The sequence below is a fragment of the Canis lupus genome, chromosome 2, assembly GCF_048164855.1.
Source record: "Canis lupus baileyi chromosome 2, mCanLup2.hap1, whole genome shotgun sequence".
NCBI lineage: Eukaryota > Metazoa > Chordata > Mammalia > Carnivora > Canidae > Canis > Canis lupus.
In genome coordinates, this window is record NC_132839.1 from 66,753,040 (window position 1) to 66,780,673 (window position 27,634).

Here is a 27,634-nt window from a genome sequence, read left to right on the forward strand (position 1 = left end):
GCACATAGCACTGGCAAGACATGATTCTGGGTAGAGTGGCTCCGTACTCTTAATCACTAACTTATAATGACTTCTCAGTTAATACAGAGAAAGGTATGTATGGTTGGTTATATAGGGCAAATTCCTATGCTAAATCCATTAAAAATACTCACAGAATGACTGTAGTATATATTAGATAACTTATACTTTAATACAGAAAAAAATCACATTGCTATAAAACCAGTTTCTCCCTATATTGTCTAAAAGCTCTGTGCCACAGAGACTACCAGTTGTACACTAACTCCTATACATGTCAGTATTAAGAACACCAAAATCCTACTGAGGCATGGGGCTGCCCAGAGTAAAGAAACTAAATTTCCTAGCCTCCCTTGTAGTTAAAGTGTGTCCATGGGAGTTAAGATCAGAGGGACGTAAAACAAAACTGGTGTGTGCAGTTTCTGGGAAGTATCCTTAAAAGGGAGATCTTCCCTTTCTTTTCCTTTTTTTCTGCCTGCTGGGATGTAGATGTGATGGTTAACCTGAGTCAGCCATATTACATTATGAGGCCAAAGCTGGGTGGTAAGGACAGCAGAACAAAAAAATAGGGCCTAGGTGCATTAAAATCACCACACCACTTCTAGGGGTGTTATTTTTTTTTTTTTTTTTAAGAGAAAAAGCTTCTATCTTGTTTAAGCTGCTTATATGTTTCCTGTTGTCCCAGAACTTATCCTTATAAATAAATTTGTGCAAGTTGAATTTTAGGTAACTGGGTTATTATATATTATTGTGAAAATATGATATATAATTTCCTGATGGCTTTAATATATCTATAATTAGTATACCGGGTTACCTATTACTCTTAGCACTTCTTTTACATTGATATTATTAAACTTAAAATAAATAATTTTGAAAATACTCAGCTGTCAGTGAATAACTAGAGGATCTGCTGTATCTTAAAATTTGTCTTATCAGTCTATTATGATTTTAATTATCTATATAATAAATACATGAGAGGCAATTCATGTTGGCCATTCTAAATGTATATTCAAAGAGCAAAAAAGAGAAATATGACAACTGCATCCAACTTATCACTTATATAGATGAATTATCAATTACTAAAATTTAAAGCAAAGCAGTATTTAAAGACCTGCAATAACTTAAGCCATCATTAAAGACTATTTCATATACATAAGTTCTTTCTCCAAATTACCTACTTATTCTCAATAAAAAGAACTTATAGAATAGAGATGATAAAATAAGGGCATATCACTTCTCTCCCGATTTAAACATACTTTTACAATTGCAGAAACGTGAATCAGAAAGGATAAAACGAAGCAATTACTTTCCCAACATTTCTTAATGGTTGTAAAGCCTCAAGCTGAAAGTCTGTACTAACAAGTAAAATCTAGTACCCCATTTGCTAAAGCATCCGATTTCCCTCCTCAGATACCATACACTATTGGTATGCTCTCACTAGTTACTCCAGAAATTCTCTCTGCTGTGTCTTCCTTCTCAACTTTTAAACGCTGAGGCCGCAGTATTCACTCCTGGGACTTTTCTTTCTACATCACCTCCTTAGGTGATATCTAGTATGAAAGCTTCATATATTATCTCTAAGGAGAGGACTCTCACATTTATATTTCCAACTGCAACCTCTCACCCCATACTTCCCCAGAGTAGCATAGAGCCTTGTCTTCCTTCCATATGGATACTCATCCCCAAACTCTGGGTTACCTCTATACTTCACTCTGTGTAATCTGTGTACAAGTCTGTCAACAAATCCTGACTGCTCTTGACCTAGATTTGATTGCTTTTCATCAGCTCCCCTTCTTGGTTTCCCCAGCCCAAGCCATCCCCATCTCTTCACAGAGTACTAGCATAACCTGACCATCTAGTCTCATTCAGCAACCTGCGTGATCCTTTTAAAAATCTAAAGCAGTTCGTGTTCTTCAATTGCTCAAAACCCTCCCACACTGGCCTCTCATCCTCTATTATTCTAACCATGCTGGCCTCCTTGCTATTACTCAAATCTGCCAGGCATATTCCCATTTCAGGATCTATTTCCTCTTCTATTTAAAATGCATTTGCCCAGATATGACCAAAGCTTCTATCTCTCACTTCATTCAGGTGTTTAAGATGCCATCAGAGAACACCTAAAATAGCAGTGTCTTTCTTCCTCTATCCTCTTGACACTGTATTTTTTTCTTCATAGCACTGATTCTTTTTGTCTCCATCCTTCATTAAAACAGATCCATGAGGAGAGGATTTTGTCTTTTTTTTTTTATTCTCTACTGTATCCCTAGCATCTAAAACAGAGCCCTTAGTTAAATGGATACATGAAATATCTCATTGTATTATGTGACCTATGAGCTCAGTCAAAAGCTTAGTACTAAGTATGTGTTTGTATGTCAGGCATAGGAAGGACATTCTCTAAATAAATGGAAAAATTACAGAGTAAGTTTTTATTAGTTCATTTCTAAACTCCTTAAGAATGGTGAGGAGAGAGAGGAAGACAAATCTTGCTCTTTGCTCTTTGTCAAGATAAATTTTCCCCTTCTCCACAAATATTTTCTTTTTTTAAATGAATACATCCAAAACATGACTTCCACAGTCTCAATATTGACAGTAATGATGGCAACCCATTCTTCATTAGTGATGACAAAATTACCAAAAAACAATGTTACACATTCTGCCAACTCTTTTTAACAGAAAAACAATTAAACCCCATATTAGAATCATAAAGAGATTGGGTTAGAAGTAATATTAAACCAAATGATAAGACAGGCAGTACAGCACAGCAGTTAAAAGCACAAACTCAAGAGTCCAACCACTTAGTAGCACTGAGACTTGGACAATTACTGTTAGGAAGCCATCACAGTCACCCAATTGTAAAATAAAAGTAAATACCTACATCTTAGCTATGAGAATGACATAAGTTAATACACACATATAGAGTCCTCAGAGCAGTGTTTGGCATGTATCAAGTGCTCAATAGATGACAAATATATTTTATATTGTGTGCATATGCATGTGTGTTTACACATGAATGAGTTACACAAATGAAAAGATCTAATACTTCCATCTTATATGCTTTGAACATAAAACATTGCTTCCACTGGTTTGGTAGATTCATCTAATATTTTTTCACCCTCTATGTTTTAGATTTCCAAATCTAATTAGAAAGGAAATGGTTCATAGGAAGTCTGGTAAAATCCACTTAGAATGTGGTCATTACCAACCTTGAATAACTCCAATCTCTGCTCAGATCCAAGGGGCAGGACAGTCATTCCTGACCTCACTCCCAAATCTCAATGCATGCCTCATAAAAGCCTAAGAATAAGATCATACAAATGCAGAAAAGACCCTTAGATCCAAAGTACCAGATCCCAAGAGAACAACAGAATCATTCCTTAACAAAAGCCATCAATCTAAGTGAGTTTCCAGGAAAATTAACCTAATTAACTCACTCTTAAAGCAGGGTCCCATCATAAAGTTTTTTCAACGAATAATTATTTACAACTTTTAAAACTTTTATCCAATCTATACTAGAAAATATACTAAGACACACCAAGGAACATAGAATATCAAAGAGTTTGTTTCAAGTAAAGTAGAACTACAAAAGAATGACAACAAAAGATTAAACAAAAGATTAAAGTCATTAATCATCTGGTAAGAATGTATCACCATAAAGTTATTACAATAAAATTGGTATTAATTAAGATATATGCAATACTAAATCAAGTTGAACTAATGGTTGCAAAACTTCAAACTGTGATAGTTTTATAAATGAAAATAATATTAAGAATAACAAATGGGCAATCAAGCATTGCCAGTGGTAGTGTAAACTGGTATAAAACTTAAAAAATAAGCTGGCAATATGTGTCTAGAGCCTCAAAAACAAATGTATTAAAAGTCTATTCTATGGAAATAAACCCAGAAAAAGCTGACTTTTACTTAAAAATTTGAAATACCTAAATTTCCAACAGTAGGGGAATGGTTACATAAACTATTTTAAATGCATATAAATGATTTTTAAAAGTTCTAAGTAAATATTGGTGAAAAATAAGAAATACTATAGAAAAATGTTTAAATCATTCAACCAATAATTTATTGAGCCCTTTCTATTTGTTTGGCACTAAATAATAAATGCTGATTCAAGATACAAAAAACAGAGGTGTTCATTGCTCCCATGACACAGTATCTTGTAAAAGATACAGAATGTTGAAAAAACCTACTGACTCAAATGAGCAATCCCCCCCCACCCTTTTTTTAAGATTTTATTTGAGAGCGCCGAATCCTAACCACTAGACCACCAGGGAAAAGATTTTATTTGAGAGAGAGAGAGAGACAACAGAGGGAGAATGAGAGGGAGAAGAACACTCTCTGCTGAGCAGAGAGCCTGGATTCTTCAATCTTTAACAAAGTAATCTATGACGACTAGGAGTATTAGGGAGGTTTCACTAAGGAGAGAAGTAGACTAGGGATTGTAGAAATTTCCAATTGAATGGGATGGTCTGAATGCATTTGTGCATCTCTGTTGATTTCTAAAGGCCCTAAAATGATACTATAGAAGTTTTAAAGAGGCATAACTCCATCAGGACAAAGAAAACAAGACAAGATCACAGAAGAACTGTTAACAAATTTCCGGAAGCTGTGAAAATGAATGGTTGAGTGGTTAACTGCGTTTGTGGACCAAAAACATCACTGACAACGCTGAAACCTGAACTGGTGTGTGCATGGGCAGACTATCCAGAAACTAGCCATTTACCATAGCAGATACCTGGAGAAGTTCAGAAACAAGCAGCTGGAGTTACCACTGAAAATAGATGTGGAGTGGAGAATCAGAGAGACACACACGCCCCTATTTGGCGTTTCTAAGGTGGCTAGAAGTCAGGTCTCCAGCTCTCAGGCAGAAGAATGGAAGACACAGATCCAGTGGTCACTTCTCAGACCAAAAGAAAAGACCTAAATACAGACATGGTTGAAAGTTCTACTTGATTGGCTTATTGCAGTGCTCACCTGTTTATAAACCCCAACTACATATACAGAGCTTCCAATCACCATTTTTGTCTTATTTTTTTAAATGAACAGACAACAAAGGCTTATAAGATATGGGATGAACTCCTCTAGCATGAGTAAAAGAACAAAACCAAACAAATAGAAAAGAGGAACTTAGAAGAAGTATAAACAATACAACAAAAAATAAAAATAAATCTTCAGATACAATATAGAGTTTAAAGATAAGCACACCAGAGAATTAATATCAAGGAAGGATAGGAAAGTGCTGTGAATTTTTTAAAAGAGGATCTTAAAAGTTCTTCAGAGAAGTTTTTAAATACAAAAATCAATGAAAGGGCTGAAAAATAGTAAATGAGGAAATGCCTTCAAAAGCAAAAGATAAAGCAATGGAAATAGAAAAGCAGAGGAGTATAGGAGGTCTAATATTTGAGGAACAGGAATTCCAGAAAGAGAAATACTAAAAATAGATGGGAAGAAATTGCCAAAGAAATACTAAAAATGTCCAGGAACTAAAAGAAATGAATCTCCAAATTAAAAAGACCCAATGAGTGGCGTCTGGGTGGCTCAGTTGGTTAAGCATCCGCCTTTGGCTCAGGTCATGATCTCAGGGTCCCAGGATTGAGCCCAATGTCCTCTTGGGGCTCCATGCTCAGCAGCTTCTCCCTTTTCCTCTGCCCCCACCCTCCGCCTGTATGCACTCTTTCAAATAAATAAATCTTTAGAGACCTAATGAACATGCAGTGATGAAAATAAAAAAATGGAGGAAGAAGGGAATGAAGACAGGGATTATCCCCTCATATTAGAAGATCCATATTTCACTATTATGAAATTTCAGAACCACAGGCATGAAAAAATATCTTCAAAGTTTCCAGAAAGACCAAAAATTAATTAATTAATTAATTAATTTATTTATTTTATGATAGTCACGCACAGAGAGAGAGGCAGAGACATAGGCAGAGGGAGAAGCAGGCTCCATGCTTACTTATTTATTTTTTTAATTAATTAATTAATTAATTTATTTATTTATTTTATGATAGTCACGCAGAGAGAGAGAGAGGCAGAGACATAGGCAGAGGGAGAAGCAGGCTCCATGCTTATTTATTTATTTATTTATTTATTTATTTATTTATTTATTTATTTTATGATAGTCACGCACAGAGAGAGAGAGAGAGGCAGAGACATAGGCAGAGGGAGAAGCAGGCTCCATGCACTGGGAGCCCGATGTGGGATTCGATCCCGGGTCTCCAGGATCGCGCCCTGGGCCAAAGGCAGGCGCCAAACCGCTGCGCCACCCAGGGATCCCCCAAGATCAAAAATTTAAAAACACAAAACAACGTAGTCAATCATGCAAATGAACAGATTTCAGAATGGTAATACACTTACAGTAACCATGGAAGTTAAAGGACAACAAAGCCACACTTTAAATATTCTCAATTACTAATATATAATTCTATACCAGTCCATCATTTACATAAATATATTTTTATAGATATGAGATCTAAAATCTATGTCCTACCTGAAGGAACGTACTGTAAGAAAGGCCCCAAAAAACAAAAGTATAGACCACTAAAAAAAGGATATGGAGATCAGAACATGGATTCCACAGGAAAAAGGAACTCCCAGCATTAGTGAAGTCCCACAGTAACAGTTATGAAAGGCTACAAGAAGAGTGCCTTCAATGACAGGGGGGAAAAAAAAATCAATCTAAGATTAGAGGTTTTTAAATATATTGAAAGAAGCTTCAGTGTTCTACTGATAAATTCTGAGATGAATTAGTGACAAGTACTTAGATAACAAAGCAATCAAACCGAGAGTCAATGATTAATTCTAGGAAAAAGATGTAAGGAAAAAAAGTTATATTATGGTACAAGGTATATGAGGTTCATCTATGAATATTGGCATTATTGCAGCAGTAGATCTAGTTTAAACCAAAATGGTCCTGTAATCATTTTGAGAGGACAGAGCAGATTAAGTGTTAGGGGATGGGTAGGTCAAAGTAGAGTCAAGAGATAATACCTAAAATGCAGGAAATTTACAAGACTAAGCATGTTATTTACAAATAATTACATGAAGAATCCATTTAAAAAAAAAAGTTGAAAGTAGCTACCTCTAAGGAATGGGAATCTATAGCAAATAGAGAACAACCTCTAAGGAATGGGAATCTATAGCAAATAGAGAACAAGGAAGAAGACTTCTATTTTTGTTATATGAGGCTTATGGCACTATGACTTTTTAACCTAGGTACATTGTTTTTTTTAACTAAAATTTATTAAAAGTTAACCAGGTTTGAGGATTGATAAAGATTTGAATATTGCAAATATTTTAAGCTTATATGTAGAAAAAAGATTAGAAAAGTTATTCACCGAAATATCAAATGTGGTTCTTTTAATTATGTGGAAATAACTTGATGATTGAAAATTTCCAGTTTTCCCAAATTTTCTTTAATGAACACATATTACTTTTTTGTAATAAGAAAACAAATATTTCAAAAAGGATAAAGTCCTACACTCTGGAGGGTGCACCTTCTTCATTAGAGATTCTCAGATACCCTTCAAATACTCTAAGCAACTGAAATCCATAGGCCTAGTTATTGAGGTACTCACATTTATGACAGATTCTATATAAAAATTGTATTTCTTAATAAGAGTTATAAGCCCATAATTAAGTCCTAATAAAGCTCTGTGGTGAAAATCGGCTTTTAGTAAACCCATGGATGCTCTGAATAAATAAATGTGATTTTAAGAAAATTCACTGTGGTTTCCAATGGGTTTTAATTTTTCAAAAAGAAAAACTGCAGCTTGTTGTAACTCAAATTTTTTAAATGCTCAAAACTGCATGGAAGAAATAACTCAACTATGTTTTCAAATTTAGTAATACTGTTGCTAATTACCTAAAAATAATATTGTTGCTAATAACCTATTGTTGCAACTACCTGAAAAGAAATATAAAAATGAGTAAAATTTAAAAATCTCTACTCATAATGCCATACTTCAAATCAGTTTTCTAAAACAAGAACTTTTACAACCACGTTTTCACAATTTCCTTTTCCATCTGTGACATTCTTACTGACAATAAAAATTTTAATCTTGAAAATTGTGCTTTTCTTAAGATGAATTAAATTATGGGTAGTTGGACAGTAAAGTATTAAGATTATCAGGTATATATTATAACAGTGATGATCTTAAAGTCAGAATAATTTAACAAAATTGTATGGCTTCTATATACATAATTTATTCCCAAGTTAATAATGATTTTTTTTCTTATTTATCAAAGGCCTGTGATCTATAGGAAAAAGAAAAGTACAGGGGAAAGAATAGGTAAATCTGACTCCTTTTTAAAATAAAAGGAAACATTTTCTTTAAAGACTGAAAGCATATACAACAATCCCTCCTTATCTTTTATTGAAGACATTCTATTACACATTATTTTTCATTTGTACTTTCTGGCACCTGTGATAATTCTGACTCCAGGAAACCTAAGTGAGCCAATGAAAAGTGCAATTAGTTCTGAGAGATGCATTCCTCTCTCTGCCAGAGAATCAGTGAGGGAAGGGTACTAGGAACTTAAGAGAATCGACATAACTGCTTGGGCGTATATATTATTGATACTAGCTTTATTTTGCACTTTGTGGTATTTTAATAAATGCCATTTAAATTTTTACAGTTTTCCTTAGATGTCTTTGATCTTGCTCCCCTACTCCAGAATTTCCAAGTGTGCTCTTTACACAACCTGACATGCAGTCTCTTGGAGTGGGGTCCTGAAACCTGCCTAATAAATATGCTCTCTGAGTTTGAGAATCTCTGCCCAGCTTGAAAGTCCTTTAGTTCTAAAATGTAAATTTTCACGCCACAGACTATTAAAAACGTATACAAGTTATTCTGTGATTCTGTACTTCAAATTTACATCCAGGTCAGTTGAAGAGAATCAGAAAGAAAAGAAGAGGCAAGAATTTATTTGATTATTACATACAGCCACTTTTGCCTTACACAGAAGCATCCTTATTTTCTCAGTAGTTATTTTCCTTAAAATAGCAGAGATTCTACTTCAGGAATCTTGGAAAACAGGAGTTTAAATATGTTGGCATAAAATCATACTCTAAATCCCCTTTTCCTGAATTCCTTTAAACTGTTGAGGGAATATTGGTAAAGTCATTGTGACTTGCTAAAACAGATCCTTCCAAGAACTGTTAGATCATGGCATTTCTTTCCAGTTTTCAAATAATTTTTTTTTCAGTTGAAATTTAATTTTTTGGTTTACTCTTATACTTTTGGGGAGGAGGTAAGCAATTTTTGGTAAACATACTTACATAGTAAGACCTTTTTGCAAATTGTTGAGGGCAGGGAGGGGAGAGAGCTTAATGATAATCACTGTCTTGTTCCTTTGTTTAGAGCAGAATGAACTGACCCACACACACATAAAAAGATCATTTAATATAGGTATACAAATACAAAATTGCAAAATCACAAAACCGCAGTTGGCAAAGCATTTTAACCATTAAAAGAATCTATATTTGTTCTTCCTTTGAAAAGAAAAATATTTGCCAAGAATGAAGACAGTCAACAGACAACGGGATGTTAAAGGCAAGAAACCACTGAAGAATAAATAAAACAGATTGGTGTCACCAAGGAAAGCATAAAATGGTGTGTTAGTGTTCCTGATCTGGAAGAAAAGGTAGCCCAAAAGGTGGCCCACTTGCTCCCCAAGGCTGGCTGAGCACTTACATCCCATCAGCATCAGGCAACCAGAAACAAGCTATGCCACTTGTCTGCTTTCAGTTCCTCAAAGGTGACAGGCCTTTCCATGCACCCTGGCCCTTCTGTCTAGTTGACACTTTTCTCCAATATTTTTTCATCTTTGTGCTGCTGTTCAAGCTTCAGGTCTTAGCTTTCTTTAGTCCACAGATAAATTACATCTCCCCTCCCCTTACTTATTACCTCCCCAAGCACCTTATCATCTCCCTCCACAGAACTTATAACACTCTATGGTTATAGGTATGGATTTTACGTATATGAATATTATAGTAGTATATCCTATGTATAGATGTATATTACACTTAAAAAGATAAAAGTCCCTCTTTCCCTGGTAGGGTGGAAATCCCTCAAGAACACAGACTATATCTGTTTTACACAAGGTCTTGGACACTGCCTGGTACAAAAGTAGGAACCCTTAGTGGAATAAAGTGTATCTAGAGACCCTTCCTACAAGTTACACTAAACCACAGAACCTTAACATGACACAGTGGAGGTTCACTACTGACCAGTAAAGACCACTGAAAGGCAGGAAAATGGAAACAAGCGGTAGTGAACTATCTTGGGGCTGCAGTGGGGATGGCACTATAGCTCAGTTCTCAGGCCAGTAACCTGCCAGACTTCCTTTGGATTCCAGAGAGCTGCTTGACTGTTTTTCTTTCTACTGACACTAACTCTTACCTTGAGTAGTTTTCTCTTTTCCTTTAGGAGAACTGAATGCAAATTTATAGTTTCCAGCATTCACATCTCTTGAGTAGCAGACCCCTCTCCAAGTTGCGAAGGGCTGACCTATGTAGGTAGTAGGATGTCATGGAAATGCTGGTGTAAGACTTCTGAAACTAGGTCATAGAAGCACTGGGACATTCACCTGGAGCTTTATCTTTGCTCTGGGGATCCAGGGAATATCCTGTGAGGACACTCCAGCTGTCCTGTGAAAGGGCCACATGGTGAAGCAACTGAGTTCTCCTGCCAATGGCTTGTACTAACATGAGTGAGCCACCCTGGAAAAGGAACCTCCAGCTCCAGTTAAGCCTCCACATGACTGTATCAGTTCAACTAACTTAGTTTCCAAATTCTAACCTACAGAAATTATGTTGAGATAATAAATGTTTATTGTTGTTTTAAGCTGCTAAACTGAGGGGTAATTTGTTATTCAACAATACATAACAAAATAATCTCTCATCACTTAAGTTCCTGTGGAAAATTTTTATATTAGAAAATTTTCTAGAAACTTTTATCATTAATAGAAAGGGAAACAAGAAAATAAAGAAAAAATAACCCTACAACTCCCCTTTTCCTTCCTGTTAGATCCCATGAAGAAAACAAAGCAAATGGAAGACTTTTTGAAAACATTTAAAGATGATAAAATAAGATTCATTCTTTTTTTTTTTTTCTTGTATAAAACCGAAGGCAGAATTTTCTGAAAGGAATGAAAAGATGAGATTGAAGAGGAAGAGATGGCAGAGGCTGAAATGCTGTCCTAAATATGAGGGATGGAAAAAAGGGGAAAGTTCAGAGACTGGCTGCTTGTTTTGTCAAAACTTTGCTTTTAGCAGATTTTAATGAGGTCCCACCCAGAGAAAATGTGCAAGGATCAGAGTGCGAAGAGGAAGATATATAATATGATATCTTAGAAGGCAGTTAAGTCTGTACTAGTAAGAAAAGAAAAATCTTTATGTAGCGGCACTTGGGTGTCACAGCCATTTACATAAGTGTACGATGGCAGTATGCAAAAGTACCAGTCTTATTTCTTTTTCCATGTAGAGAAGAAATCTCAATTTTTTCTTTTATTTTTTTCTCTTTTAAGTCCTTGCCACAATAAATGTGGAACATAAAATACTCCAATTAGAGCAGAGATTTGTTACAATAATTCCAAAAGGTGGTGCTGAGCACATATCCCCTCTTCCCATGGCCAAAGACAATTTTTCTAACAAAAGAGTTTGGAGTTCATCTGAGATTTTTTTTTAATTATTAAATTCCTCTGAGCCTTAGGCTGTTTCCATTTTCTTTTCAAAGTCTCCTTTCTAGGTTTCTCTCCAGTTGTACTATAACATAGACTTTAGAAAAAAGAAAACCCAAGATAATTTTCCAGCAGAGAATGGTTTTTCTCAGCATCTTTAAAAAGATCTTTTTAAGGACTAGGAGAAACACAACAATGGAAAACATTTCATTATTTACTGATAATAGTTAATGATGACTTTATCGTGCATTGGAATTTTTAAGTTTTCTTTCTAGATAAGCCAAAGAAACAGACGAAACTTCTTCATAATCATAAACTGCTGGATTCTATTATTAAACAGCAGATCCAAGACACATGCCGCTAGAACTGTCAGAGTAACAATGAAAGAGAACAAGACCCCAAGATACAGATACTCAAAAAATTAGATTAGGTTTTGTTTAGAAGCACCCTCCCCCTCTAAAAAATCCCAAAGTTTAATAGTCTTTATTAGTTTGTGAGAATTACCATTGCCACACACTGTTAACAATCACTAATCTCTTGAGCTTTACAAGCTCCTTAAAAATAAAGGAATTAGAAAGACAAGAAACTCCTTTATAAACAAAATCCAGAAACAGAACAAAATGTTTAGATATCTGATCAGTATTGCCAACTCAGCCTCAAGGCACCACCTTGCAGCCAACACTGAAGTTCTAGAGTTTTTGGCTAAATCCTGCAAGGGAATTCTTACTTAGCTTTATAGAATTAAAAATATGGAAAGATTTCCAAGTAGTCCATAGTTTTGAGTCAATGAGCGAGAGAGAGATGCTGAGCCAGAACTAACCAGTTAAGCTGCTCCTGAATTCCTGACCCACAGAACTGTGTAAGGTTGTTTTAAGTTGCTAAATTTTGGGATAATTTATGACGCAACAATAGATAGCATAGGTCTCATCACTCAAGTGCTGTTTGGTAGATTTTCACCATGAATACAAAAGGCAATAAGATATATTGTACAAAGAAATGTAAAATAATTAGTAACATGTAATGTACAGACAAATGAAAACAAGTATCTTAATGAAATATCTTCAGATCAGTTAACAAATAAAACTAATACTGTAAGATGGGTGGGGCTGATTCTTTTTCCTAATTTGCCCCAACTCTTATGAAACCTCAGAGACGCTACTATAAAAGATCCCCTTTCAAAACCCTATGACAAAAGTGACGAAAGGAAGTCAACTTGGGGCAATTATAAGTTGGAATCATGGCAAATTGTAAATTCATGTATTCTAAGGATTTTTTTTTTTAAATTCTGTATCTGATTGCATTCTAGAAAAGTGACTATACTATATACTTAGATCCTTTGGCAAACTGCAAAATATCTCTAAACAGTGGCTTTTTCTTAGATAACAGGAGACATGGGTTTACATTTCTCTCTGCATAAATCAGCATAAATCTAAATAAGCTACAAAAGAAAAAGAACACTTTATAAAGATTTTTTTATCAACAAACATGATAGAATTTTATAGATGACACAGGTGCTACTTAGTGCTAATTTTCATATAAAAAATGGTGAGGTAAACACAATTTGGTGCATGATTTAAGAAATAAAAAGTCACCTACCCTTAAGAGGATCATGCTCTGCTCTCATAATATCAATAAGGGAATTTTCCAAAGAGTGCATATTCAAACTGTCATACATTCTACTTCGATCCTAGAAGAGAAAAAAAAAAAAAAGACTCAATGTGATGTATGCAACTTTTTAAAAAATTGATGATAAATATACCATTCTAAACCTTTTTACATAAAATATGACATCTGATTAATATAGTATTACTAACTGGCTGCATCCTAAGATTTACCAGTAACTAAGGATCTCATGAGCTACAGTATCTCTTGTACTGGAGAAGACATTTAATATATTCATCTCTAAAATCATATTGAAAGTAATCTTACTTCACTGGCAGCATTAATATAGTAAAATTATTTCTATTGTTACCATTCTCAACTTATAAAGATTTCTGAAATGTTATACACATAGAAAGCATTTTTAGTTGTTAAATTTAACTTCTAAACTTTTCTCATGTATCTAGGAAGATACTGGCACTTGAAAAATAAATATTTGGGGGGAAAGGAATTAATCCCATAATGGCACCATACTTTAAATATCTATCAAACAGTGTACATTATTTGACTTAATCAGAATTTGCAATATTAAACACAAACATATAGTAAATCTCAAAAGCATGAACTACTAACATCAGAACCAAGACTAACACCTAGAATATTTATATTCAGATCTTGCTCTCTGAAGTTCTCACATACTGGTCTCCTCATTTCTAAATTCTCTTTCCCTCCACACCCTGCAAAGGCGGCAGGGGTGGAGGAAAGAGAGGATAGAAAGTATTCTCATCTCAACAAGTTTCCTACCTCATCAAGTCCCAGAACAAAGCCTTTTTTTATAGCTGGAAGTCTTGTTTGCTAAGTGTTAAATCTGTCAACTTGCTTACTAGAAGGAATTTGATTAATGTCTATGAATTTATACCATTATTCTGCCCAACACACCCTCACCATACTTGAACAAATAGACATGGGGAACTACCAGAGCAAGCTCTTGGCCCATGCCCCCTAAATCACCAAAATGTCAGTGATGACCCCCACCCATTTAAATGTGCATAGGTTTTTGTACAAGTGTATGTACATGAAGGAGAGGCAGGGAAGGCTGTTTCTAACTTTCAAAAAATGATTAATAAAGAAAAAGAAAATGGAAGAATCAGAAAAGTAGGGCAAAGAAGTCTCTACAGAAATCAGAATTAGGGACTTTTTAACCTGAGTCCGTGAACTTCAAGGAGCATGAAATCTCTGAGATTATATACAATATTCTATACATCTGTGTACACATAATTCTTTCCTGAAGAAAAGGATTTCATCAGTTTTTCAAAGGAGTCCACAATCCAGAGATGATTCAGAGCCAGTCTTTTAGAAAGCTAAAGAAAAAAGTAAGAAGCTTTCCTGGAAATATGCTGATTTATTTACTCCACTTGATGTTTAAATTAGGGTTGTGAGCTTTTAAAGCGAGGGGGCCAGAATCAGTATTGTAGACTAAACAAATTGCTGTTGAGGAATGTAGAAGTGTGCAAAGTAATATTAACTGGTAGGATGCTGGACCAGCTGTTCTCACTCCAGCTTTATCACCAGACAGCTATACTGGTACTCCTTATCTTTACTTTATTTGACTTCATTAACAATGACTTTGGTAGGAGAGGCACAATCACTGAACTAGAATAGTAGTTCTCACACTTGGGCATGCTTCAAAGTCACTGGAAGGACTGTCAAATGCACAGATTACTGGGACCCAGAATGCTGGCACTGCTCAGAGTCAATTTTCAACAGGCTTAGGGTGGCCCCTGAGAATATGCGTTTATAGTAAGTTCCCAGGTGATACTTAGACTGCTAGTCCAGAGACCATACTTAAGTGCCGAGCTTCTTAATCTTGAGTAAGTTAGGGATCCCTGGGTGGCTCAGTAGTTTAGCGCCTGCCTTTGGCCCAGGGCGTGATCCTGGAGTCCCAGGATCAAGTCCCGCATCTGGCTCCCTGCATGGAGTCTGCTTCTCCCTCTGCCTCTGCCTCTCTCTGTCTCTCATTGATAAATACATAAAATCTTTAAAAAAAAAATCTTGTTAACCAAACATCTTTAGGTTCTGTTCTATCTTCTAGAAAAGAAAATTCAGACTACACAGTGCCTAAAGTCCACTTTAAAAATAAGAGAAATAGGGATGCCTGGGTGGTTCAGTGGTTAAGCGTCTGCCTTCGGCTCAGGGCATGATCCTGGAGTCCAGGGATCGAGTACCACATCGGGCTCCCTGCATGGAGCGTGCTTCTCCCTCTGCCTATGTCTCTGCCTCTCTGTCTCTCATGAATAAGTAAAATTAAAAAAAAATAATAGAGGCAAAAGACTCAAAGAACTATATAATAAATGAAATAAAACTGGAATAGAGAAAAGCATGGCCCTTGGGCAAAAATGACATACAATTTTAGTAATCTATCCAAATATTTCCATCTTCTGTGCTTCCACTATACTTTGTTCATAACCAATTTGTTGATTTTCCTGCCTTACTCATTAGACTAAGTTCATTAGGGGTAGGGACCTTCTAATTATGGAATATAGCTATCTCTCAAATGTTTGTTGAATGAAAAGTACTTTATCCCTACTACAAAAACTCTGTGAATTGAAGTTGAGCTCTGTGAGGGTAAAGACTGTTCAGTCTTACAATCCTCTATGGAATAGTATTCAGATGTTAACTGACAAAACTAAGATGTATTAAAAACATATTTAAAAATAGAACTTAAAAATGGAAACTATCATGATAAAAATTGTACATATAATTAAGTAAAAAAAAAAACCCTCAGAAGATAAGCTACCATATAGATTCTAAGATATATTATAAATACTTTATATTCTATTTACCTTAAATTCTTGCAAAGAAAATGTGTTATGGTTTAGGGATATCTTAATCTCTATGAGTAATCCTAAGTTATCTAATGGTTTTTGAACAGAATCAGACTATGACCCATCACAGTGGACCTATGAACTTAATTAATGATGACTATTACTGCCACCCAAATATTTCTCTCCATTCAAGGTTTATGATCCTGCTTTAGAGCAAAATTTAAAGTAAAATTAATGAAGTAATTCCATAGACACTGTCAATGGGCCATGGGCAATATTTAAGGTAAGAAGGGAAATACATAAGCAAGTTATTCAATAATTATCAGTGGCCACTAGGTAATCAACTGACAGTGTTTATTCAAAAAAGCTGATAGTTTTAGCTTTCTTACTGAAATAGTGCAATGATCACTAATAAGGCCCCTTATTTTCCTTTCAAGTCTCTCATTATAAAATAAGCTCCTCCTTTAGTAAAGAAAATAACAAAATTATTATAAAACTATTAACTAACTTACACTTGGGTAAGCATCAGCTGCATCCCACATGATTTTTAAAACACCAAACACAAAATAGCCTTGAGCAGGCAAAGATCACATGATAGGTCAAAATCACTTTCTGGATTTAATGAAACCTATAGGCTCATGTTAAGAAAATACAGATAATCCCATTAAATAAAGTATGGGGGTTAGAATATAACTTCTTAAAAAAAAAAACCAACAAAACATAGAAACAGAAACAGATAGAAACATATCTGATTATGAAACAAATACTCATGCATTTTTTCTGAAATAAAGCTTTTAGAAAAATCTGTGTTCATACAAACTACCACTGGTTTAAAAACTAAATGGAAATCCTGGAACTATTTTAAGGTAAGCAAACACATCAAAACCAAGCAGCATAGTACATATAGAGAACCATAGTAATGTAACTTACATTCATCACTACATGACTAATTTGATAAGTCAAGATGTTTCACAAAAATAAGAATCTCTATGAGGAGGGGCACCTGGGTCGCTCAATGGTTGGACATCCGCTTTTGGCTCAGGTAGTGATTCCAGGGTTCTGGAATGGAGTCCCACATCAGGCTCCCTCTGGAGAGCCTGTTTCTCCCTATGTCTCTGCCTCTCTCTTGTGTCTCTCATGAATAAATAAAAATCTTAAAAAATAAAAAAATCTCTATGAGGAAAAGTTTACCCTAACCTACTTTAAATATGAAAATTACCTGGCAAGAGTCAACTTAAATGGGTTTTCAGAAACTGAGATCACAGATTCCCACAGCAATGAACAGGCAAAACTGAGGAAAATATTGTCGGCAAAGCTACAATCAGTATATTCCATTCTAATGTTTTATTATTTTCTTAAACTTAGACATTTGCCTTAAAGACTTATAGAAACAACATAGTCCCAGAAAGACTGAAAAATACAGAAAGCACAAAGTAATCCTAATCTTAAATAGGATAGCCTAAGAAATGCTGAAAAACAGACCAAGAATATTAAAATTATTACAACAAAAAGAACTTGAACTTAATTAAAAGGGACACTTCAATAGGATGCTATGTTTTTACTTTGATATATTCAAAACCCTGTCTCATTTCAAAAGAAGTGGTCAGGTAGAACATTTTCCTCTTGAAAATGAAGTATTCATCCAAAGAAAAGGGAGATGGATTATAGGAAAACCCTGTATTGTCAAATTTAAAGATATACCAGATGCTTTAATATACATTCTTCTAAGTAGGAAGATCAGCTTTTGTTGTATTTTTGTGTTTCGATTCCAATTTTCACTTAAAATAAAATAAACTTAAATTAGTATCATCATCAATTCTAAGTGAATATGATTCTACATTCCTGATGCCCCCCTGCCACTGCACTGAGTTAGCAGAGGACATGATACTACTGTCTTACTGCACATGTTGTGCTCAGCCTCCTACTCTCTCGTATCGGTCTCTAGCTGTTCCACACAGATACTCCTTCTTCATCTGACTGCACTTTCACCTTCTCAAAGGCAAAGAATATACCAAAGGTAATATATCCCAAAGGTAATTAATACACTACCACATACATCAAAGAACATACATTTTTTCAACTTCTTTTACTAATCTGAACCTTGACAAAGTGCTATGACAGTGGCTTTGAAAAAAAATTTTATTTATTTTTTTTTACAGGCCCCAACTGACTAAAACTATACTAGTATCCACAAGGATTAAATGGAAAAGCAAGTAGAAAATGTGTAGTATAAGAATGCATCAAGTGCAGTTAAAGAACTGAATGCAGGATAAAAAAACTTAAAAAGAAAGCATGGGTTACCAAAGTACAAGAGAACCTAGTCTTTCTCATTTTCTGTACGTGCTAACGGTTTGTTGACTACAAGGTTCATCTTATTTAAGAATCACAGTTTAAGGAGTGCTTTATTAAATGAAAAATTAGACTTGGTCTGCCACTGTTTCTTGTGTAAAATGAATAAAGACACCAAATATATTTTTATGAGAGACCCACATATTATCATCTATTGTGTTGTCACATAACAGTCTGGATATTAAAGACTGGTAGAAAATAGCTTCAATTGAATTCAAGGTAGTTTAGGTGACATGCTCAAGAACTTCCACAGGAACAAAAATCTAGAACTGAATATATTGATAATTCCAATCCCTTAGAGGACAGGCCAACATCCATAAGGCTTTACAGCTACATTACACTTTTAAAGGCATTACGTTACTTTGCTTACAGAGAACTGATGTACTATATATAAACCTGTAAGTAATAATCTCAGCTACTAGTATATTTACTTTCTGATTTAAAATATTCAAGTATTAATAAATATACTGTAATCTCAGTACCTAATTGAAAATTTAATTCTGAGGTAATTAGAATTCATACATATCTGAGTATGACTTCTTGCAAGGGTTAACTAGCTAACAGCATTTTAAAGAAAAATATTCTTAGCCTTAAGGAAATTAACACATATATCTAATATTCATTTTAAAGTCAGAAATGTATATAAAACTTTACCTTTGTTTTTAAAAAGTTTTAAATTTGAAGCTTTTCCATAAGAAAATACTTAAAGGAAATGCCCAGCAACCTTAAAAACTTTATATGCAACTGAATAAAACCAATCTACAAAACTATTTCTATCCTATTTGTTGAATGTGAAACTCATGTCTAGTTTTTGGTATACATAAGGCATCAAGTATCTGGGTATAAGAGTTAAGACTCCAGCTCTAGAATTTAGTATATTTTAGATGCCTAATCAATTTGAAACTAAAAGAAATAAAAAGTTAAATGTTTTAAAATAATGTATTTGTTAACTGAGATTAATTAGTATCAAAATGCTGGATGTGATGAAAAAAAATCAGAATGAAAATACTGCCCCAGATATTTAAGTGCAAAATTTTTCAATAATTTTAATTTTGCTAAACAGTAAGGAACTACCCAATGGTGTAAGATACCAATTGAAGTTTGTAGTTGTTGCTGTATTTTTAAGAACCTCAACTTCAAATACCTCAACCTTTTATGGAAAGATAGAAACACAGAACAAATTATGTATAATATGTACCCTTAGGGGCCTCAAAAGAGAGAAACACATTGCTTTTTAAGACCAGTTGGGAGGTCATACACTACACCTTGACTGCCTCAATCCAATTCCCCTTCTCCCCAATAAACCAAGACACTTGTATTCTAAAAATAATGAGAGTGTGTGTGTGTGGCGGCGGGGGGGTGGGGGGGGGCAGATGGTGCACAGGGAGGAAGAGAAATGGCCAAAATAGATCAGAGAAAACGTAAGAGCTGGCTAAAAAGGCTTTTCATGATCTAGTTCAAGGTTCTCCTTTTATAGATAAGAAAACTATGATCCAAAAATATGAAAGCCCATAGACTGTCACCTCTTATGTTACAAGGACTGAGAAAGAGGAAGATGGAAGATGGTTCAGGTTCCCTTCTTTTAGTTCACTTCACACTCTTTTTCTTCACCACTCCAACTTCATCACATCACACCTCTGGCTCAAGGATCCGCAGGGAATGCCAATATCTCAGCAGTTTACCAAAAAAAAAAGTTATCTTTAAGCACCTAAATCCTTTTACATAAAATCAATTTACCTAAAATCCTAGGTTATAAAACAGGTAAGAACAGAGTGGATTTGACTGAAATCTAAGCAGGAGTGCTGAGGCCCTCATCTTCCAGCAACCTAAAGGCCCTCCTGTAGAGCCCCGCTTACAAACTTCCCTTTCATTATCACCTCTATCTACTCTCTAGCACTAGACAAACTGAAATAATTTCAATAACCTCATATGCCCCACCCCCATGGTCCCTTTATGCCAGCTCATCTGTCTTCTTTCTTCTCCATAGTTAATATCCCTTATACATATCCTCTGCTTCTTCTTACATAGGCTCTTCAAATAATTGTCCTTTCCTCTCTAAAAACATGTCCCTTGCCACCTTCAAAATGATTATTGTAATTTTCCTCTTCTACCATCTCCTAGGCATTTATATATTCAATTTGAACAACATGAAAGTGCTACCATAAAAATGTCACTAATATGGACTAACCGAGCCAGAGTGAAGTGAATAGAAATAGATGGACAGCTAACTTAAATTATTAACAAAACAATAAATTACACATTACGTGAGGTAACTATTTTATTTCTAAGTGGTAGGACTATTTTGGTAAATAGGTAGGACTTGTCTAAAATAAATGCTAATGATAGATTATTGAAGTTACTGCTAACGCTGCAGATTCAAAAGCTATTTGCAAACATTATTAATCTATTATACAGTCCTTACTTGTAAAATCATCTCATGTTGATAAATTAACTAAGGAAGAGCCTTAGCTAAGGATAACATAGCTCCATTCAGTGGGCTCCCACAATGTCAAGTCTATGCTCATTCAAGCTGCGGCTCTGTAGTAAAGAATCCTCATGAAGGACTGAGTTTTCTACTTGTCCTGTAATAATGCTCATCACCGGGTACCCAGTATGAATTCAAATTTAGTCTGCAGGAAAAGAGATAGCATTTTGTAACCACAAAGGGCTTGAAGGTAATTTAAGACTGATTTCTAGCTTTTCGATTTAGGGTTTTTCTACAGGAAACATTATTTGGAAGAAGATAGTATATAAGAACAGTGACAAATTTTAGAATAAAGAAATACTACATATGAATTTTTTTTTAAAAGGTAAAAAAATTGCAGCTAGGGCTTCTTTAGAAATACGTCTCAAGACAAATGTAGATTTGTAAATGTAGATTTTTTTGTTCATGACAAAAATTCACTAAAAAATTCTGTAGAACACTGATGAAAATTTTGTAAAATTGAATGTTAAGTAAACACATGGTTTTGTCCCCAACTGAAAGTAATTCAGAAAGATAAAATCTGTTCAGTTTGACTGATGTCTAAAGTCAGGTGCTCTTGGGTATATAATTCCTTTTTCCAAAAACAAATTGTTTTGGAAATATAATTAAGAATTACTTATAAATTTGAAAATGAAGCATTTCATATTAAATAAGTGACATTTTAAAAATAAATTGCTTTAATGTTCTTTGACATATGCTTTAAAAAAGTATTAATTGGAAAGTAAATAATAAATCTTACTCATAATACAAACACTAAACTCCTAGTCAAAATCCTGAAAAGTATACACTGTGCAGCCTACCTGGTCTATTCTGGATGTTCCGGCTGCAGTGCACCAACTATCTTGGAGTGAATCTGAGCCCCAAGCTGGTAACTGCAAACTAGATCTCACCTTCAATAGCATAGAAGTTTTCATCAGAAATAAGCAGTTCTCTTCCCCACACCCACCCACAAAAAAAAAAAAAAAAAAAAGAAAAGAAAAAAAAAAAAAAAACAATCAAAGTTCCTTCTAACTTGTATCTTTCGTCCTCTTAAAGGCCTTAGGGGGGAAAAGTTTTCATTTTAAATGGCTATAAAGATCTTTATTACCCTATAATAACAGTAAAGCATTAAAAGGTCTGAAAAATATCTAATCATCATAACTATTAGGCCACATTTAGGAAAAAATAGTCATTGGACCAGTGAGGACAAATTTTAATTTGATGCAAAAAGCCCTAACATTATTTTGCCATAATTACAGCTGTACTAACTATATCCTAATATATATATATACAGCTGATCAAAGGCAAATCTATGCACAATTACTTAACATTTTAGTTTACCTATATCGGAGAAGAAATTTATTTTGGTGGCCTACTAAAGATGAACAAATTCAGGCATTCTTGAGCTGCCAATTAAAAAGCTTCATGCATTTAAGAAATACAGCAGGTTTTTCTATATCTTATGAAGCTTCTTTCCTACTGTGTGTCTCAAGAATTTTTAAGTCTCAATTTTCTATATACATATGTATTTTATCCTTTGGCAATTAAATTATAGGCTTAAAAATTAGAGCTTTTTTATTATGTTTTAATCTGTTAATTTTACCATACTAGTATTACTACCACCACCCAATTTCCTATTTTGAAAGATAAACATTAAAAATAAGACCATTTACATACCATTCTTACCTGTAAGGGTAAGAGTGTATTACTATTGTTGTCTGTTCTGAACACATTATCTTCGATCCAAGATTTTGGAGTCAGTGATGGAGTTGAGCGAGTAAATTTCGGTGGTGCTATGACATTACCAGAAAACGGTTTCTTCAATGGAGATATCTGATTCATAGTTCCTGGAATTCCCATGTTTCCAGTTCTACGATGATCTCTGCCATGCACTGCTCCCCACGACATACTTCCAGTGCCCCAGCCACTGCTCTGATGGTTGCTCCAAGGAGATTGTTTCAGAAGAGGCTGAGAAAAACACATCTGTTTAAATTACAGGCATTTAAAGAGTTTATAATTCAAACTCAAATTTACACCTGAGCTAAAAATATAATCTTAAAAAAATCTCTAAAGGCAACAGGATATATCTTAACAGGTTACGAATAGTAATAGGTTTGAGATCTTGCTATATGAAAACATTCATTTAATGCTAGATGGGTTTTCATCCTCTTGTCCATTTTAAATGATAATGACTCAAGCAGATATTTCATAACAATTATTAAAATAAAACCACGCAGTTACTTTTCTTTCCCTTCAAAATTATATAATAACCAGAAAAAAATAAACACTTTAAAATTGAAATTAACTTTGAAGATCCTCAAAGATAATAACCTACACTGTGATCTTAAAACAACCATATTCTGCTAGGCTTACAACTAAAAACATGGTCTTTAATTAATAAAGATAGGAATAATGATAGGCGAGTTCCAAAACAAACTGCACTAATGCAACAGTGGATAATGGTAACCTTTGGTGGTGGTCTCTTGCGTGAACTAAAAACACCTTTCAGTATAGTGACAGTACAGAAAAAAAAGCCTTCTTTGTTTATTTAACTTTTTAAGATGTTTTATTCCAATTTTAATGTAGTTTCATTTAAAGTGTTTTTGTTTTTCTTTCACTTAATTATCCATGAACAGTTAAGCAATTATCTGCTGTTACCCATAGGTGGATCCACTGAGATATACCAAAGATAAACAACTATATGCCTTGATCATTCATTCTAGCAGAGATCTCAATAATACAAATCTCCATTCAGTTCATTCATTTTCAAAAGTAAATTATATTCCAAACTAGAACCTATAACCAAAAAAAAAAAAGGTAAGAATGTGCCAAGAGGCAGTAACTATAGTTTTTTTTGAAAAGTATTAATTGCTAGCAATTGTGTTGTCAATAAGCTTACACTAACAGTGAGCCAGAGGAAGTATGGACCATGCAGTTGTTCTAATAAGTTGGAAGAAGTATTCTTATCAGAAACCTCCTTCTTACAAGACAAAAACAAACAAAAAAACAACTGAATCTATAGTACTTATTTTAAAACATTCTTAAATTCCAATAAATTCATAAATATACATTGCCCCCTCCACACAGTTCCAAAGGCATAGCTCAGGGGCAGTGAACAAATCACTCCATTCTTGAGGGGCCTTCCTTTCCTTACTGATAAAGTGTTCAAGGTCTCTTCCAGTGATCTTAAAATTCCACATGACAGCTGGGTGACCTCCTAAACTTCACTGTGAGAACCATCTTCTGACAAAAAGCAGATTATCGTTAAATATGAATCATAACATTAGGTCTTCTAATGTTCTACATCATGGGTCTAAGAATACGAAAGTACCTAAAAATAATTACCTGTGGCAACCTACAAGTTGAAAAAAAAAAAAAAATGAAGACCCTGACACACAAAAGATACCCTCTAGGGGTTGTGGAAACCATGGGAAAGTGGAACATTATTTCAGAATTCCGTAATTTCAATCCTCGTAGGCCACATTCTCGTTTTTTGGGGAGACACCAGTAATCCAAAATTAAAAAAAAAAAAAAAACTTAACTGTTACTCTGGTTAATTCAAATAAACTCGGAAGTGTTACTTTGGTTAGACAGTATTCATCTTTCAAAAGGTGAGCTCTTGAAAACTTCAACTGGTCAATGGAAAAAGTTATAGGAGTAAGCAGGCACTGGTTAAGGTCCAATTTTGCTGGTCTCTCGATCCTCAATCACGAAAATGACCTTAAACATACTAATCACTACAATAAATGCTGACTGGATCGGAAAAGAACAAAATAGTCTTTCAATGTCAATTAACCAACCCAGAGGTCATTCAAACACTGTATTGAGAAGATAACAAAATAGAGCTTGAATCAGAAATGACTCGGATGAATTAAAAAAACAAAAAACAAAAAGCCCTGCCGAGCGTGATTTCATAATCGCATTACCGCAGGTAAAACAGACAAACCCCATCGTTCAAGAAAAGGTTAAGGCCACCGAAACACCCCGGGAGTCCTCCTCCCTCCGAGGTCGCACACGAATCCCGGGCTCAAGTTTAGTTCGGTCTCAAAACGCCACAGAATATTCGTCACGCACGAAGAGGCGCAGAGACCCAGGGCCGGGCCTCCGGGCCGCGACCGAGCCGGCGCCGCTCTACGGCCGTCTGACAGGTCCGCCCTGACCGCGCCCGGGGCGCCTCGGCCGCTGCTCTCCCGGCGCCGGGCCCTCGGCGGGCGCAGCGGCCGGCGGACGGGCGGACGGGCGGACGGGCGGCCGGGCGGGCGGGCGGCTCGGCGGCCACCGCCTGCCCCTCCAGACCCCGCGCCGGCCGGGGCGCCGTGAGCCAGGCTGGACCCGAGGGCGCCTCTCCGCCGGTCCCCACTGGACGACGGGGAAGAGTCCCCGGAGCCCCGCACGCACCGTCCGCGCCGTTCCGGTTCCTCCTTCCCGAGTTCGCCTCCCTCGGCCGCCGCCCGGGCCCGCCCGTCCTCGCCGCGTCCCTCGGGCTTGCGGGCCGCGGACGGCGGGCCTCCTACGCCAGCCAGGGGCGCCCGCCGCGGGGGACTGCCGAGCCGCCCCACCCGCCGCCGCCGCCCTCGGCCCGGGCGCCATCCGGCCGCGGCCCCAGCCCCCACCGCCGCGCCGGGCGGGCGTTCGTTCGAGGGGGCGCCCGGCCCGGGCGGCTTCCAGCACCAGCCCCCGGCCCGAGCCCCGCAGCCCCGCAGCCCACGGCGGCCGCTGCCCGCCCGCCCGCCCGCCCCTCCGGGGGCCGGTGTCCCCGCGTCCCGTCAGCCTTCTCCGCCTCTCGGTCCCGCTCTCCCTCGGGCGAGCGGCCCTCGCCACCCCGGTCCCCAGCCCCGCGGCGCAGCCCGGCCGCCGCCTGCCGTACCTGGTGGTGGTTGTAGGAGTTCCTCTGCTGCAGGAAGGCGGCGGCCGCCGCCTGGTGCTGCTGCTGGAGCTGCGGGCTGACGGGCGACCTGCGGCTCTGCGGCTGCTGCTGCGCCGCGGGCGGCGGGGGCTGCTGCTGAGGTAAATTCATGGCGGGCGGCGGCGGCGGGGGCACGGCGGCCGCCGAGAAGGGGCCGCCGAAGCCGCCGCCGCCGCCGCCGCCGCCGCCGCTCGCCGGCACGCTGAGTCCCGCGCAGCCGTGCGGGGACACGGGCGAGAAGCTCGGGAAGAAGGCCGGGTTCATGGACGACGGCAGCCCGGGGTAGAAGCCGTTCTCTGAATCGGGGCTGGGCGGCGGCATGGCGCTGAGCGAGCCTGAGCCTCCGCCGCCGCCGCCGCCGCCGCCGCCGCCGCCGCCGCCCGGGGTGGCGGCCGAGGAGCCGGGCTGCTGCGGCTGGGGCTGCGGCGGCTGCTGGGGCTGCGGCGGCTGCTGCTGCGGCGGCGGCGGCGGCGGCTGGGGCTGGGGCGGCGGCGGCGGCGACGCGGTCTGCACCGACCAGGGGGTGCCGAAGCCGGGCAGCGGCGGCGGCGACGCGGAGCCGCCTCCCCCTCCGCCTCCGGGGGGCCCCCCGCCCCCGCCGCCGCCGCCCGGGTGCGGAAGGTCCGGGCTCTGCAGGCTGCTGAAGGCGCCCGCGCCGAGCGCCCCGCCGGGCAGGAGGTTACTGGGACTGTTGAGCAGAGGGTGGTTGGGGGACTCCATGGAGCCCGGCGCGGGGTTCACCGGCGGCGTCGAGGGGGCCAAGCCCGCATTGGGGGGCTCGGCGGCGCTGCCCTCGCCCGCGGCCGGGGTCTTGCGAGGGCTGCCCGCGCCTCCGTGGCGGCGCCGCGGGGCTGCGGGCGGTGAGGGCTGGAGCTGCGGGAGCGGGGGCAGGTCGGCCGGGCGCTGCCGCGGGGCGAAGTCCTGCGGCGGGAGGTGCTGCGGGTGCGGTACGCTGAACGGCGGCGGCGGCGGCGGCGGCTGTGGCTGCGGGCGCTGGGCGAGCTGCGCCGGCTGGAGGAGCGGGCCGGGCGGCGGCGGCGGCGGCGGCGGCGGCGGGCTGAACCGGCCGGGGCAGTGGAGCGGCGGCGGCGGCGGCGGCGGCTTCGAGTCCGGAGGGTGGGGAAGGTGGGGAGGGCTGAACTCTTTCCTCTTCTGGCTGCTCAGCTGCTGCTGCTGCCGCTTACTGAAGTCCTGCGGGGAGGAGGTGCGGCAGCAGCAGCAGGAGGAGGCGGAGGAGGAGGAGGGGTGGTGCAGACTCGGTTTGAAGTCCTGGGAGGGGAGGAGGTGGGTCACACCCGCGTTCGTGCCGCCGCCGGGGTGGTGGTTGGGGAGTTTCTCCGCGGCCGCCGCCCCCGAGAGCGGCCGCGCCGGCTGCTGTGTCAGCCCCAGCAGCAGCTCATCCTGCATGGTCTGCTGATGCGCCAGGAACGGGGAGGAAGAGGAAGCGGCGGCGGCGGCGGCCGAGCTGGCCGAGCTGGCCGAGCTGGCCGAGCTGCCCGCGCCGCCGCAGCCGAGAGGGATGGGAAAGGGGGAGGCGGCCTCCGAGATGCCGGTGACAGGCAACGGCGGCGGCGAGAGCGGGCCGAAGGGCGTGGCGGAGGGCTGCGGGGCGGCGGCCGCGGCGTAGGGCCGGGACGCGCCGCCGCCGCCGCCGCCGCCGCCGCCCAGGGGCCCGGGGCTGCCGCCTCGCAGCGGGGCGGCCTGCAGCACCCCAAGCCCCAAGTCCCTCATTTATGAGGCCGGCGGCAGCGGGAGGGGACGCGCCCCGTCCGCCGCCCCGTCCGC

The 27,634-nt window shown here is 38.9% G+C and overlaps 1 protein-coding gene and 1 long non-coding RNA gene across 27 annotated transcripts in view; one reads left to right on the plus strand and one right to left on the minus strand.

Annotated features, from left to right (window-relative positions):
* The window catches only part of CPEB2 (cytoplasmic polyadenylation element binding protein 2), a 68,268-nt gene that overhangs the window by 40,455 nt on the left and 179 nt on the right, over window positions 1-27,634 (minus strand). For 3 of the 26 annotated variants that reach the window (XM_072805465.1, XM_072805454.1, XM_072805444.1), the window contains exons 1-5: window positions 25,811-26,185; window positions 22,630-22,911; window positions 21,765-21,854; window positions 13,303-13,393; window positions 10,428-10,535 (exon numbers count right to left, since the gene is read on the minus strand). In XM_072805465.1, coding sequence (XP_072661566.1) covers window positions 10,428-10,535; window positions 13,303-13,393; window positions 21,765-21,854; window positions 22,630-22,911; window positions 25,811-26,170 — 931 coding nt within the window. In that variant the 5' untranslated portion in view covers window positions 26,171-26,185. Of the gene's footprint in view, window positions 1-10,427; window positions 10,536-10,614; window positions 10,676-13,302; window positions 13,394-17,848; window positions 17,872-20,002; window positions 20,149-20,901; window positions 21,074-21,764; window positions 21,855-22,620; window positions 22,912-24,485; window positions 24,642-24,869; window positions 24,889-25,341; window positions 25,516-25,810; window positions 27,596-27,634 lie in introns of those variants that run through there. The other 23 variants (XM_072805403.1, XM_072805402.1, XM_072805433.1 and 20 more) reach the window with 19 other exon arrangements.
* LOC140621081 (uncharacterized) overlaps window positions 24,989-27,634 on the plus strand; it is a 71,645-nt gene continuing 68,999 nt past the window's right edge. Inside the window, exon 1 of the long non-coding RNA XR_012020802.1 lies at window positions 24,989-25,091. This is a non-coding gene — a long non-coding RNA (uncharacterized lncRNA). The remainder of the gene's footprint in view (window positions 25,092-27,634) is intronic.